This window comes from Nicotiana tomentosiformis, chromosome 1, assembly GCF_000390325.3.
Source record: "Nicotiana tomentosiformis chromosome 1, ASM39032v3, whole genome shotgun sequence".
In the NCBI taxonomy this organism is placed as follows: Eukaryota; Viridiplantae; Streptophyta; class Magnoliopsida; order Solanales; family Solanaceae; genus Nicotiana; species Nicotiana tomentosiformis.
In genome coordinates this window covers 51,475,921-51,492,755 of record NC_090812.1, presented here as the reverse complement: position 1 = coordinate 51,492,755, position 16,835 = coordinate 51,475,921, and the positions used below count along the sequence as shown (strand labels likewise).

The 16,835-nt window shown below is 33.8% G+C and overlaps 1 protein-coding gene across 1 annotated transcript; it reads left to right on the top strand.

The window, feature by feature from the left end:
• The first annotated feature begins 6 nt into the window (after window positions 1-6).
• Window positions 7-2,056, top strand: LOC138907244 (NAC domain-containing protein 53-like). The gene has a single exon (XM_070197777.1). The coding sequence runs from the start codon at window positions 935-937 to the stop codon at window positions 1,937-1,939; it is 1,005 nt and encodes a 334-aa protein (XP_070053878.1). The 5' UTR covers window positions 7-934; the 3' UTR covers window positions 1,940-2,056.
• Window positions 2,057-16,835: the final 14,779 nt, after the last annotated feature.

Below are 16,835 nucleotides of genomic sequence, written 5' to 3'. Positions count from 1 at the left end.
ACTTTGTTCTTTCCATAAAAGTTAAGAGCTGAGAGACCACTTATGACTAACGTGTGGCACAAAGAACTTCCATTTAAGATATCTTTCATGACATGGAGTGTAATTCATAAGAAAGTGCCCACAGATGACATAATTTCTAGATTTGGAATTACAGGCCACCTAGGTGTTGTTGCTGCAAAGTCTTAAAGTACTGTTTTTTTTTTTTAACTTTATAATACAATTAATTTGTTCTATAAGTAAGTCCACAATGTAAATTAAAAAATTATAATATTTAAAGTAAAAAAGAAGAAGACAAAAGTTGATAATTTAGAGGGTAAAATGAGTATTTGGCAATCAAAAGTTTGAAAAATCTAGTTGAGTGATCTTTTGATTGCTATCGGCATAATTAAATGACTTTTCTGTTACAAACGAAAGAAAAATGACTTTAGTAGATAATTTCAAGTAGTTGGGTGACCATTTGAGTAATACACTCTATAATATCACATTCCAAAAAAAAAAAAAAATAGTGGACGAGCCACAAAATAGATAAAGGAAATAAGAAAAGCTAGTACATTTAAGTAATTATATATGCTAGTTATAAAGAAAAAGACGGGAAAATATCATAAAGTAAGGAAAGTATATATGGGATCACGATCCTTCTCCACATATCCCATCCAATCAACAACTTCCACGTAAAACCCTAAAAAAAATAAGGAAATAAATCATGCATTGAAAAATACGCTATATATTCAATTCCACGCCCCAGATAGCTATAAATATAGAGTACCTCAAAACTCAACCATCAATTCATAGCTAGTAACTGTATCCGTTGTTGATCGATCATCAGTAACAACGTACGTACTAGGGTTTTCGCCAGTCTACTATTTCTTTCTTACTCATATATTCGTCAGATAACAATATTTTAGCTTGTTTCTTCGCGTCAGTACTACTGTTAATGGAGTATTCTCAGGCTAAGTGTTTTTCTCGTTCGATGGGTCATCGCTTTCATCCGACGGGCAGGGAAGTGCTCAAGTATCTAGTAGGGTTTGTGAGAGACGAGCCACTTCCCTTTCAGAATGAACTCATGCAAGTGGCGGATCTCTACGCCGACAAGGAGCCATGGCAGATTTTCGAAGCTTATGATAGGGGAAACAATAACAACAACAACACTCGTTACTTCATAACTCTGCAAAAGAAAGAGAAACCTACGTGGAAAAGAGTTTCAAGAACTGTTGGGAAGGGCACTTGGAAGCTTCAAAACAAAGGTCGAGATGTGTTTGATAATAAAGGGAGACTCATGGGCTACGTGAAAAGTTTGAAGTACATCCCCACTAATAAATCGTCAAACAACGTGAATGGCGAGTGGTTGATGACTGAGTACTCTTTGTTTGATCGTTATCTGGTTGCTAGGGAGACTAAGAACAAAGGTTTCGTAATTTGTAAGATCAAGAAGAAGGGCAAACCTGGTGACAAAAAAAATGGAAACAATATTGAGGAGGTAGTTAATGATGAGAAGATGAGAGAAATTGAAGAATTTATCAAGTCCGTGCTGCAAGAAGATGTTCAAGTTGAAGACAATGGAATAAGATCGAGTGGTACTATAGCAAAGGATGATCAAGAGAATAATATTATCCAATACGTAGAGGAAGATCAAGTTAGAGACCATGTACTTGGTTTGTTGGGCTCCCCAGAGGATATTGTTAATGGCGTGGATGATGAGAATGTTCAATATTGCGTAGATCAGGGAGATGAAGGCCAAGTCCATTTACTTGAAGAATATATTGATTCCGTTATGCAATCAGAAGATGTTCAAGCTGAAGACAATAGAATAATAATGTCGAATGATATTATAGCAAAGGATGATCAAGAGAATATGGAATACCAAGTCGAAGACCATCAACATACTACTTTGTGGGCTTCCCCGGAAGATGTCGATCTCGATACTATCAATTTCTGTTAGTCAGAGGATATATTTGCTAGATAATATATGTAGTTTAATCCCAAGCTAGCTCTTAGATAAAGTTACAAACCTGTACTACAATACTATGATTTATTAATATATTTTGAATTTTTCTTATGTTTCTGTAATAGTTTTTACTAGCTAGGGATATATGGTCGAACATATTAAAGATGGCCATTGATAGTTTATGTAGTACTCCTAAAAATTAATACTACTGAATGTTCTACCAAAATTTTGGGCGTTCTTGTTTTCACTTATTATATAAAAGATGGCCTGAGTGTTTAGTTTTCGAGATTATGTGCTAGCTCATTTTTGGAAGTAGTACTAGCTAGTATTAATTGTAATTAAGTATGCCCTAGCTCTTAAACAATCTTTAGGGTTATTAATTTTTTATGAGGGGCCTTAATTATTTTTTAAATTATTATTTTTTTAATTTGAAGTCCATTTTTTTAGTTTTTCTTTTAGATGCAAAGTGATTAATAATTTTTTTATAATAATTCTTTCTCAATTGACAATATAGTTAATTTATTTAATCTCTCTTTAGACATTATTGAGCTTAGTTAACATTTTATCAATTTTAATTTTGAAAAATTTCTTTCTGCTGAAGCAACGGTAACAGGAGTTATTAACATTATTCTATAAGCAATAAAGACATTTGGAAAAGAATCAAATCTTTTTATTTGATTGAGTACATCAATTAAACTATTATCTTCTAAAAGGGCAGCCCGGTGCACTAAGCTCCGCTATGCGCGAGGTCCGGGGAAGTGCCAGACTACAAGGATCTATTGTACGCAACCTTACCCTACATTTTTGCAAGAGACTGTTTCCACGGCTCGAACCCATGACCTCCTGGTCACATGGCATCAACTTTACCAGTTACGCCAAGGCTCCCCTTCAAAACTATTATCTTCTAATTGTACTATTTTTCTTAACACTTTTAATTCAGAAAATAAATCTAAACCATCAATATCGAATCGATTATTATGCATTAAGGAACACTCAAGATTAAGGCAGTATTATTTCCAAATTTTCATTATCTAGTGATCTCAGTTTTTTACGCTAAATAGAAAACAAAAAATATTTTCATATGCTTCGAATTGTTCAAATTTATTTTGAAGTGAAAAAATAGTCTTGTCTACTATGTATAAATAGTAATTAATACCCCTTAAAATTTTAAAACACAAGTTTTAGAAGTATTTTTTTTTCATTGAATTCGTGCTTTCTATATTTTTCATTGAATTCAGATGAGTATCATATGATCTCATCATCAGGGTGTTCAAGCAAATTTGATTTTATTGGGAATAAACTCCCTACATAAATAATATTCATAGTAATAAAAGCGGAATAATAATGTAGCATCGAGATACGCTAATTAACAAGAATAAAAGAGTGACAACGACACAAAGATTTTTACGTGGAAAACCCTTTTGAATAAGGGAAAAACCACGGCCCCGAGACGAGCAACTGATATCACTATAGCAAGGAATTTTACACTTTGTAGGTCCGAGTAAAATACTCCAAAGACCACTACAACACTCAAAAGAAATAACCCTCTTTTGATATTCCCAACTCACTACAATATCACTTACTCTCTATTATTCTCACCGACTATTTTCTTATACCTTGTCTATGAAACCTCACTCTTTCTTTCTCTCTTTGTTGGTGCGTAGAAATGAGAGCCGAAATTCTCCTTTTATAGCCGAAGTCTCACTCTCTAAAGCCTATTATATTTGACAATTTACACACATTTTTCCTTCTTTTTCTTCAATGTTGACAATTCAACAAAGTTGGCTACCAAATCAAAAGTTTTCTCAGCCAAATATTTTTCTTAGGCACATGTCTATTACTTTGGCTTTTGAATGAGATGGACCAATCAGGTTTGACATCACTGACATTCTGCTAAAGTAAATTAAATATGAATCTATTAATTTCCTTTTCTCATAGTCATGATATGTGTGTATAAGTGGAAAATCAACCACCAACAATGTGGTGGAACGTGGATGTCATCCTCCGCTCTTGACCGAAGGTCTTGGGTGTTTTGAGAAATTTCTGATATGTTGAGCTCATGGGCGGAGCTAGGGTGGCGAAAGGAATAACCTGGCAGAAAATTACATTATGTATATAAGGTTAAAATTTGATGTAAATAGTGTTACTTTTATGTTTTTCGCATTTATCAATGTACTACTCTTTGAAGATTCGGATATCATATTTTGCTACCGAGAAATGTAATTTCTTTTGGTTTGCTTAATAATGTAAACATTTTAGATTTAGAACTATTTTATTCTTTCAAAATTCTTCTGTTGTGTCTCAGGCAAACACATCTCACAGAATTTGATCGATTTCACAAGGTTATTCTTTCTTGTTGCGAACATACATAAGGAGGTTGCAGAATCCTTTCATTCTCCGATTTTAGAATAACTAATACTAAGTGACACCTTAATGAATCTTTCGTCCAATATATTTCAGAAGATATTTCATCTCTGAAGCTCAATAAAGACATCAGTCTAATTTAATCCAATTATATATTTAATTTGTGACACAACATCTGTTAGGGATGGCAGGATTAAGTTGATGAATTGAGAAACTATTAGTACAGGAAATTTTTTTCTCACCAATCATTTATCATGCTAATCAAACTGATTTAAGCATGCACATTGGATTGTACAAGCAGTACAATTAATTATAATTTACAATTGGTTTCGGTAGAATTACCAAAAAAATAAAAGCAAAGAGTAATTTTTACTATATTCTCGTGTCTCAATATTGTACTCCCTCCGGTCACTTTTACTTGACACGTTTTGACTTTTAATGCCCCTTAAGAAATAATAAATGAAGTGCATAATTTACCATATTACCCATATTAATTGATGCATATTTTATTCACTACTAGAAATTCGCTAAAAACCGACCAAAAAAACTGACCAACGTTGGTCGGTTATGGCAAATTACCGAACAAAACGTGACCATTACGGTGTGGACGGTGTTTTGATGGTCGGAATGGCTTACCGACCAAAATTAGTCGGAAATTACCGACCAACTTTGGTCGGTATATATCCGACCAACTTTGGTCGGTATATTAAAACGACCATCTAACAAGTTTAATTACTTACCGACCAACTTTGGTCGGAAACATATTTTATTAATTTAATTTTACCGATCAAAGTTGGTCGGTTTAACTAAATTATATTTTTTATTAATTATTAAAATTTAAAAAAATCGACCAACTTTGGTCGGTAATTGAAAATATATATTTTTTAAAAATAATTAAAATTAAACATTACCGACCAACTATGGTCGGTAATCTCAACAATGCAAGCAAAATACCGACCAAAGTTGGTCGGTAATGTTGAATTCTGGGAATTCAATGTTCATTAACCGACCAACTTTGGTCGGTATTTTGGAATAATTTATTTTTTTAATTAAAAACCGACCAACTTTGGTCGGTTTTTCTGGGTTTAATTTTGGCATAAAATGTCTGTTTTGGCAGTTACACCACCTGCCAGCATTCCAATACAACAACACAACAATAACAACAACAACAACAACAACAACAACAACAACAACAACAACAACAACAACAACAACAACAACAACACAACAACAACAACCAAAACATTCAATAAATACTTTAAAACTAACAAATTAAAGTTCAATTGAACATAAAAATCCAAAACCAAGTTAAAACTAATTACAACTAGTTCAAAACTGGTTCTATTTGTCTAGTTCAAAGTATATAAAAGTCAAGGAGTGTTTTCTACAACATCATCATCACCGTCTGATAAATTTTTATTTACAAGACGATATAGAGAACGGTCTTGTGGAGGACGGGAAGCACGATCTCGGGGAGGACAGGAGGAACGATCACGAGCAGGACGGGAGGAACGATCACGTGGAGGTCGACCTTCTGGAGATGACTCACGAGATCGGGGCAACGGAAAAGCTCCACTAGATAGGAGAGTTCTAATCTGAGCTTGCATGCCAAGGAATTGAGCATCTCTAAGCCTTTCTCTTTCCTTGGCCGCTTCTAGCTCTGATGTGAGCTTTGTCACTGTCTCCCGCATAGCGGAGAGGCTCTCCTTATTAAGTTGCTCGCCTTGCGAGGAAGTCCCTATTCCTCACATTCCATACTTATAGCGATGGAAGTTTTTAGTAGGAAGCCCGTATACCTTCCCTCATTTTGGACAGCCAACAGACTCCAACCATATTCTTTCAGCATCCTCATCCGAAGGTTGGGTTGGCTCACCCGATTCACCAGTTGGATGACTACAGATGAATTCCTCTACGTTACTTTGGTAGCGACCCTATATTATTTTAAATTAAATTAGTATTTCAAAAGTTTTATAAAAGTAAATTATAATACTTAAAGAAAATTGAAAGCTTACATATGTAGTCGAGGCCCGGTCCTCGACCCACCTATCTTGATCCCCCTCTTTCTTCTTCTTTACAATATGTGTCTCCTTGAATAGCTCATCATGACTCATTGGATGCCCATACTTCTTTTTCTGAAAACAAATTAATTTAGTTAATAAACAGAATAGATATACTTAGAAAATTAAAATAATTTAAGCAATTACGTACCAATCTTCTTTTTATTGTCCCTAGGCTGATCGCACCTCCAGTCTCCCTTCTCGGATGCACGAGCTTTCTTTCCTTTTTCGCTCCTCTCTAAGAACTCTGCGGTAAGCCATTGCCTTTGCAAATCATTCCACAAATTCTCAAGTAACCAGCCAGGCCTCTTGTTCTTCTTTCTAGCATCCGAGAAAGCATCCGCCAATCTCTTGCGAGCTTTATGATGAAAATTTGTAGCCACTTCCGCGCTATAGCGGTCTTCCCATACACACTTGCTCTGTATTTCAAAAGTTAAATATTAGATGGAAACATCATAAATATAAATTATTAAACTGTTTAAAAGAACATTTATACCTTAAATTGATTGAAAATTTGCTCCTTCAGTGAGAATGGGTAATCAGTCCAAGTCGCAAAAGGGCCATCATAAAGCTTTCTGATGGCATTGGTGATTATCCTCGTAGTCTTATTACCCGGCCTGAACCTGCAATTTAACAATAAAAATACATTAATATCTTAGTAAAAATGTTACAAATCAATAGACGCAAAAATAATGAATAACACTTACCCATCACCCTCAGGGACTATGATGATCCTGCCATATCGATCATAATGTACTACCTCGTCATCACCATCCGAAGCATGTGTATCAGAGGCATGTGAAGACGGTGTAGGCGGGTCAGAGCTAATACCTCGCAGGCGAAGGCCTGCAATAGATGGAGTCGATGATGAAGATGATTGCGATCCCTGTGACTGCGACATAGTTGGATGCGACCCAAGTGGATGTGATACCGATGGCTGTGACCCGAGTGGCTGTGACATGGGTGGATGCGATCCATGTGGCTGTGATATGTAGGGATGTGATCCATGTGGATGTGATGTAGATGGTTGTGAGGCAGCTGGACTGTATGTCGGACGTATAGTCCTATAGCCCTGTGATGGAAGACTGAGTGTCTGAATGAAGGTGTACGGCTCGTGATGCTGTGGCAGCTCAGTATAGCCGTGTGGTGGAGGATAAGACATAGGCATCTCTGAAAAGGGTGGACAATAGGGAGTATTATTTTCTACCCTCCTCTTTCACTTCCTACCCTTTTCTCGACCCCGAGAACTAGTAGGGTCATTGTTACCTTGACCCTTGCCTGCCATCTGCATAATATAATACATATTTAGATTGAAACATATAAGAAACTAGCTATAAAACGAGAGTGCTTTAAAAAACCAACTTTTTAATCATCATCGACGTATTGTTCCTCGTCGGAGAATTCTTCGTCCTCACTTGTTTGAGCTTCATCAGTTGATTCTTCGTCCTCATTTTCTATAATTGTTACTTCATTTATATCAACTTCTTCCAATATGCGTTCAGGATATTCCAAATCATTTTCTAACTGATCGTCCACTATTTGGTGAACATTGGAGATATCGTTTTGATATGCAACATCTAATACATTCTCGACTTCCACCCTACCTACAGGCTTAGTTTTTATTACAACCCACCAATCGGACTTATTCCGCCGCAATGGATAAGGAGCATAATACACTTGCCTAACGTTATGTGTAATTATGAAAGGATCATAGCGATCATACTCCCTCGTATGATTAACCTCAATTATGTTGTATTAGTTGTGTACTATTGTACCTCTTGTTGGATTTGGGTCAAACCACTTGCATCTAAAGAGTATCAATTTCTTATATGGCCAACCTGTATATTCTAGTTGTAATATTTCATTGACCACACCATAATAATCAATATCTCCAACTTGGTTGTCATCACCACCTTGAACCCACACCCCGATGTTGTTGCTATTTTTATTTTTAGAGCAATCCTCTGTATGAAACTTATAACCATTCACTACGTACTTAGACATTGTTGTGACCTGAAGCCCAGGTCCCCAAGATATATCTTTCAAAAATTGATTTACACCATTATTTGGATTATTTACTTACATAGAGTTAAAAAAATTCATAAGTTAGCACAATTTATGAATCAATTTTTATACATTCACTACATATATATATATATACACTTACAAACTGTTTGAACCACATATCAAATCTCGTATATACAGCATCATAGCCAAATTAACCCACGAAGTGACTGTGACATATCAAATATTTTTAGTAGTTGCATCAATATGTAGTCACAGTAAATTTTACATTTTGATAACTAATAAATCAATACTTACTTGAGAAATGGTACAACTTCGGGACAATTTAGCAACACATGAAGTGTAGCTGACTTGTACTCCATATCACTCAAACTTCTCTTTCTAACATCCTTAGAACATCGGCCTGGTTGATTGAATATGGACATTGGTGGATATAATGGATCATTCACACATTCGACCGTGTGCCTATTGGGCCTATTCCTAGAACATGGCACGTTACTCTCAAAATAATAAGAACAAAAATATGCAGTTTCCTTTGCAAGATAGGCTTCGCATATAGATCCTTCAATCTTATTCCTCTGCTTAACAAATTGTTTGCATTTGCCAATTGTCCTACATAATCTCATGTTAGCCAAGAACATTCAAATAAAATAGAATATTACATCAAACTTATAATATTACCTCTCAAAGGGATACATCCATCTGCATTGAACAGGCCCTCCAAGTCGTGCCTCGTGTACAAGGTGTATTGGAAGGTGTTCCATCACATCAAAGAAACCACATGGGAATATTTTTTCCATCTTACTAGAAATTACACGGATGTTCTGGTCCATCCGAAGTAGGTTTTCTTCCCTTAATGTGGTAGAACACAAGTCTTTGAAAAACAAACTAATCTCTGTGATGGGTTTCCAGATTCTTTCAGGCAAACCACAAAATGCAATAGGCACTAAGGTCTCCATAAAAACATGGCAGTCATGACTTTTCAAATGGCTCAACTTCCCTACCTCCATATCTACTTTTTTCCAAGATTCGACGCATAACCCTCAGGCATCTTCAATTTCGTAACCCAATCACAAATTTGTCGTCTTTCCTCCAAAGTGAATGTGTAACTTGATTTGGGCTTGAACACCTTACCATTGTTTGCTGTCTGCAAGTATAATTCAGGCCGCCTGCGATATTCTTGTAAGTCCATTCTAGCCTTCGGGTTATCTTTTGTCTTACATTTAACATCCATCACAGTGTTGAACAAATTATTAAAATAATTATTCTCAATATGCATGACATCAAGGTTGTGTCGGAGAAGATTATCCTTCCAATAAGGCAACTCCCAAAATATACTCTGTTTCGTCCAATTATGATTAACACCATATCCGGGGAATCTATAAGGTGGAGCCTCAGTAACTTTACTGAAGTTCTGGACCCTCTCCCAAATTTCCTCACCTGAAAGTATCGGAGGTGGAGAATCATATTCCACTTTATTCTTTTTGAATGCATTTTTCATCCTTCTAAACTCATGATCATCAGGCAAGAATTGACGGTGACAATCAAACCATGATTGCTTTCGGCCATGTTTCAAAGTGAACGCTTTACTATTTTCCATGCAGTAAGGACAAGCTAGCTTCCCAGCAGTCATCCACCCAGACAACATTCCATACGCAGGAAAATCATTAATAGTCCACATTAAATTAGCACGCAAATTAAAATTCTGCTTGGTCGATATGTCATATGTTTTAACACACCATCATACCACAATTGTTTTAGCTCATCAATCAAAGGTTGCAAATATACATCAATCAAACTTTTCGGATTACGTGGACCGGGGATAATACAATTTAAAAATATATATGGACTAGTCATACATAACTCAGGTGGTAGATTATAATGTGTAAGAAAGACAGGCCAACATGAATATGGTGTCACAGATATAGAAAAAGGCGTGAAGCCATCCGCACACAGACCTAACCGAATGTTCCTTGGTTCACTAGCAAAATCTGGATATGTCCTATCAAAGTGCTTCCAAGCTTCTCCATCTGAAGGATGACACATAACACCAGGTGGTCTTCTATTTTTAAAGTGCCATCTCATATGAGGAGCAGAACTCATCAACGCATATAACCTCTTTAACCTAGGTATAAGAGGTAAATAATGCATCGCCTTGACATCGACCATATTCCCGCTGGAAAGCCTCTTGAAACGAGGCTTTTCGCAAAATTTACAACTGTCTAAAGTTGTATCATCTTTATAATATAACATGCAACCATCTTCACAACAATCAATTCTCATTGACGAAAGTCCTAACTTAGAAACTAATCTCTTCGCCTTATAGAAATCACCAGGTAAGTTGATATTAGGGTCAACTAGTTCACTCATAAGGTCAATGAAAGAGTCCATGGCTGCTTGAGAAATATTCCAATTAGATTTGATACTTAGTAATCTAACTGCAACAGACAGCTCAGAGTGCGGACTTCCTCACGTAGTGGACGACTAGCTTCCTCTAACTGTTCATAAAAATATTTTGCGTCATCATTAGGAGTTTGTTCAACATTTTCATTGGGCTCACCCCCAAAAGCATCCGCAACCATATCCTGAATTCTAGAATCAAGATTTGTATTCTCCACCGACCTACTACTTTCACCAACAACCATGTTATGAAATATCCCACGGCTACCATCGATCTCTCCATGATTAGTCCACACAAAGTAATTCTCTATAAACCCCTTCCTATAAAGATGAAGCTTAACTTCCTCCGATTTTTTAAACTTCATACAATCGCACCTGACACAAGGGCACCTAATTACTCCTTCACTTTGGTATGGTGGAAGTGACATTGCATGTCTAATAAAGTCATCAACCCCTTCTACAAAATCCTCCCGCAATCCCCGCCGATTAGGATAATTTCTATTGTACATCCAAGTACGATGTTCCATCTATACAAATAAAACAAGAACAAATTAATTTATTCTATAATTATAAATTAATTATATCTTTTTAGTTAATTCAAGATAATTATTTTTTCCTAATTATACCAATTTATATCCTAAAATTTCAATTCATATCTAAAAGGTCCAATTCATATCTTAAAAGTTCAATTCATATCCTAAAAGTTCAATTCACAAGAACAAATCCTAAAAACTAAAATTTCAATTCATATCCTACGAGTTTAAACATAAACTAACTAAACTAAAGAAATTCAACCCATACCCTAAAAGTTCGATTCACAAGAACAAATTAATTTATTCTACAATTATAAATTAATTATATCTTTTTTAGTTAATTCAAGATAATTATTTTTTCCTAATTACACCAATTTATATCCTAAAAGTTCAATTCATATCCAAAAGGTCCAATTCATATCTTAAAAGTTCAATTCATATCCTAAAAGTTTAATTCACAAGAACAAATCCTAAAAACTAAAATTTCAATTCATATCCTACGAGTTTAAACATAAACTAACTAAACTAAAAAAATTCAACCCATACCCTAAAAGTTCAATTTACAAGAACAAATTAATTTATTCTATAATTATAAATTAATTATATCTTTTTTAGTTAATTTAAGATAATTATTTTTTCCTAATTACACCAATTTATATCCTAAAAGTTCAATTCATATCCAAAAGGTCCAATTCATATCTTAAAAGTTCAATTCATATACTAAAAGTTCAATTCACAAGAACAAATCCTAAAAACTAAAATTTCAATTCATATCCTACGAGTTTAAACATAAACTAACTAAACTAAAGAAATTCAACTCATACCCTAAAAGTTCGATTCACAAGAATAAATTAATTTATTCTACAATTATAAATTAATTATATCTTTTTTAGTTAATTCAAGATAATTATTTTTTTCTAATTACACCAATTTATATCCTAAAAGTTCAATTCATATCCAAAAGGTCCAATTCATATCTTAAAAGTTTTAATTCATATCCTAAAAGTTCAATTCACAAGAACAAATCCTAAAAACTAAAATTTCAATTCATATCCTACGAGTTTAAACATAAACTAACTAAACTAAAGAAATTCAACCCATACCCTAAAAGTTCGATTCACAAGAATAAATTAATTTATTCTACAATTATAAATTAATTATATCTTTTTTAGTTAATTCAAGATAATTATTTTTTCCTAATTACACCAATTTATATCCTAAAAGTTCAATTCATATCCAAAAGGTCCAATTCATATCTTAAAAGTTCAATTCATATCCTAAAAGTTCAATTCACAAGAACAAATCCTAAAAACTAAAATTTCAATTCATATCCTACGAGTTTAAACATAAACTAACTAAACTAAAGAAATTCAACCCATACCCTAAAAGTTCGATTCACAAGAACAAATTAATTTATTCTACAATTATAAATTAATTATATCTTTTTAGTTAATTCAAGATAATTATTTTTTCCTAATTACACCAATTTATATCCTAAAAGTTCAATTCATATCCAAAAGGTCAAATTCATATCTTAAAAGTTCAATTCATATCCTAAAAGTTTAATTCAGAAGAACAAATCCTAAAAACTAAAATTTTAATTCATATCCTACGAGTTTAGACATAAACTAACTAAACTAAAAAAATTCAACCCATACCCTAAACTAAACTAATTCATAACTAATTGACTAATTAACAAAACTAATTAGTTAATAAAACTAATTAACAAAACTAATTAAAACAAGACCTAAACCCTAATCCTCAATAAAATGCAATGTTTAAATAATTGAAACACTAATCAATTGAAACTAATTCATAATTAATTAACAAAACCTAGAAATAATAAATAAATGGGTTGTAATTCAAACCTAGAATTTTGAGGAGATGGAGAAGGAGAGGGGCGGCAGTGGCAGCGACGACGGCGACGGCGTGGCGATGGTGAGGGCGAGGGCTGGGCGGTGGCAACGCGGGGTGGGGAATGTGAGGGAAATAGAGAAGGAGAGGGGAAGGTTTTGAGTGAAGAGAGGGGAAAAAATTTCAGAGAAATGGGGGTTCCCCCGTTTTTCAATTCTCTGATTTGAGAATTACCGACCAAAGTTGGTCGGTAATTTTGGTCGGTACATTAAGTGTTGACCGTTTGACCAAAAACCGACCAACTTTGGTCGGTTTTAAAAAAAATAAAAACTTTTTTTTTGTGTTTTTTTTTTCTTAAAATATTATAAACTATAAAAAAATATTATAAACTACAAGCATTTATTTTATTTAACTATGCAATTATTATAAATAATTATAAACTATAAGCATAATCTTTATAAATAATTATATTAACTATTTAATTTTAATAAATTATAATAGCATCTATCTAAGTAAATTTTCTAAGTTATAATTAAGTATGTGAGTAATTTCTCACACACACACATACACTATATTGTAATTGATGCTAATAACTTCTTTTTTCATTCGTTCATCACTAATAATGCATGACATAGATTAATCGATATATAGGTCGAGACGTTTTGATGAATCATCGATTAATATTCATCGATACAACTAAGTAAGTTATAAGTCGATGAATCAATTTACAAATAGATATATTTGATGATAAAGTATATATACTAATTAGTATCTTCCCAAGTCTATCCCTAAAAGAACCCGACCCTGTGGTCCTAGCGCTTCGTGTTCTTATATATATATATATATATACACACAAACACACTTCACTCTAATACTTTAACTATATATATAGCTTGTTATAGTATATGTTAGTGTGTATATATATAGCTTGTTAAAGTTTGACCGTGTTTGACCTATTAATTTAACTCGTTTACTTAATACTAATAGCTTCTTTCGTTTATTTAATTTGTGATCCGTATATATATATATATATATATATATATATATATATATATATATATATATATATATATATATGTATGTATATGTCAAAGATGTTTAGTATTAATTCTTTTATTTTTCATTCATTCATCACTAATAATGCATGGCATAGCTAGATTAATCGATATAAGTCGAGACGTTTTGTTTTTACTATTAGTCGATATAGGTCAAACGTTTTGTTTTTAATATTCATCGATGCATCTAAGTAAGTTATAAGTCGATGAATCAATTTACAAATAGCATGTTATATATAGTATATGTTAGTGTATTCATTATTTGTATTACAAAAGTGTTAACGAATTACATTTATATTATTTAGATAGTAAATATAAAAGTAATTCGAAAGTTTGATCAATGTTGACGTAATAACCGACCAACTTTGGTCGGTTATTTTGCAGAAAATAACAATTACCGACCAAAGTTGGTCGGTAAATGCTTCCCCTACATTAACCGACCAGCGTTGGTCGGTAATTTTAAATATAAATTCTTAAATATTATAAAATATTTTAAATAATAAAATAATTATTAAAATTTAAAAAATTGGATCCAGATTACCGACCAACGTTGGTCGATAATCCAAAATTTTCTTGTCTGACCAGTTGGGTCAATTCGTTGACCAATTTACCGACCAACGTTGGTCGGTATTTAGTTTTTAAAAATATATAAAACAAATTTCCCAGTTTTCGTCCATCCTGGACGGTTTTTGGTTGCTTTTTTTGATCGACCAACGTTGGTCGGAAATAGTTGGTCGGTTTTTAGCAGATTTTTAGTACTGATTGAATTTGAGAAAATGATTTGAAATGGTAATAAATACTGTGGGTAAAACAGGAAAAAAATTATTGTCTTCTCTTGATATGCGTAAAATACCAAGTAAAAGTGAACATCTATTTTTAGTATACATGCCAAATAAAAGTAAACGGAAAGAGTAGTTTAGTTGAATATGTATAGGAAAGCAATGAAAATAGAACCGAGGATTGTCTCATTACTTCACGTGTTAGAATTTTCATTGAACTATAGGGGCTTCGTTAAAGTTGGTAAACTTTTAATTATGTTTTCAATACCAATACTAATAATAACAACATGATATGCCCTGTTTTAGCTGCGTAGGTATTTAGTTTTCAAGATTATGTGTTGTAGCTCATTATGGATAATTTTCAACAAAATAGTCAAGAAACATTAGATCACCGTACAGAGCTGTTGGAATCATCAAAATATTATTCTGGGGTCATTTTCATATAATTAGACATCCGGTCACTATTTGAACTTAAAAATTTTAATTTTTCATCAAAATTCCATATCTCGGGCTACGGACCTCAGAATTTGATTCCTGGCATACGCCCAAATTCCAAATCACGATACGGACCTACCGAAACTATCAAAATACTGATCCGAGTCCGTTTGCTCAAAATATTGACCAAAGTCAACTCAATTAAATTTTAAAGCTCTAATCCATATTTTAATTCATTTTTCACATAAAAACTTTTCATAAAATTTTACGGATTGCGCACGCAAGTTAGGAATAATAAATAGTACTTTTCGAGGTCTTAGAATACATAATTAATTATTAAATTTAAAGATGACATTCTGGGTCATCACAGCGATTGCGGGAATACGTTTGCGATCGCGTAGAACAATTTCTGCCTGGTCCATTTAACTCTTCTCGATCGCAGATAATTCTTTGTGATCGTGAAGCATAACCCCGTAGGCCTACGTGATCGCGAGCCATTTCATGCGAACGCGAAGAACAAATTTGAGTGCCCCAGCTTCTGCCTCATTTTCTCTTCGCGAACGCGAGGCTTCGATCGCGAACGCGAAGCTTTGCACTTCGACCCTTCGCAAACGCGTGCCCTCGGTCGCGAACGCGAAGCACAAAATGTGCCAGTCCAACTTTTCTCTTCGCGATCGCGAAGCACAATGCACCAAATGACAGCAGAAGCTAAAAACCAGATTTTTCTCAAAGTTCAAATGGTTCGTATGCTATCTGAAACTCACTCGAGCCCTCGGGGCTCCAAACCAAACATGCACACAAGTCCAAAAACCTCATACGAACTCGCTCGTGAGATCAAAATATCAATTTAACACCTAGAATTACGAATCAGACACCAAATTAAATGAAAGTTTTAAGAAAATTTTAAAACTTCTATTTTCACAACCGAGCGTCTGAATCACGTCAAATCAACTCTGTTTCTTACCAAATTCGACAGACAAGTCATAAATGACACAACAGACCTATGAAAATTTTCAGAACTCGAATCCAACCCCGATATCAATAAAAGTCAATTTGTGGTCAAACTTTAAAATCTTTAAGCCTTTAGGCTTCTTGTTTTCGCCAATTGGCGATATTTCAAGTTAGGGACCTCCAAATTAAATTTCGGGCATACGCCCAAGTCCCAAATCACGATACGGACCTACCGGACTGTCAAAACACTGATCTGAGTTTGTTTGCTCAAAATGTTGACCAAAGTCAACTTAGTTGAGTTTTAAGCTCTATTTTACATTTTAATCAATTTTTCATATAAAAATTTTTCGGAAAATTATTCGGACTGTGCACGCAAGTCGATGAATATTAATAGTGCTTTTCGAGGTCTTAGATCACAGAAATAATTATTAAATTTA

Coding starts and splice junctions, on each gene's coding strand:
- LOC138907244 (XM_070197777.1), top strand. CDS start 935: ATGGAGTATTCTCAGGCTAAGTGTTTTTCTCGTTCGATGGGTCATCGC.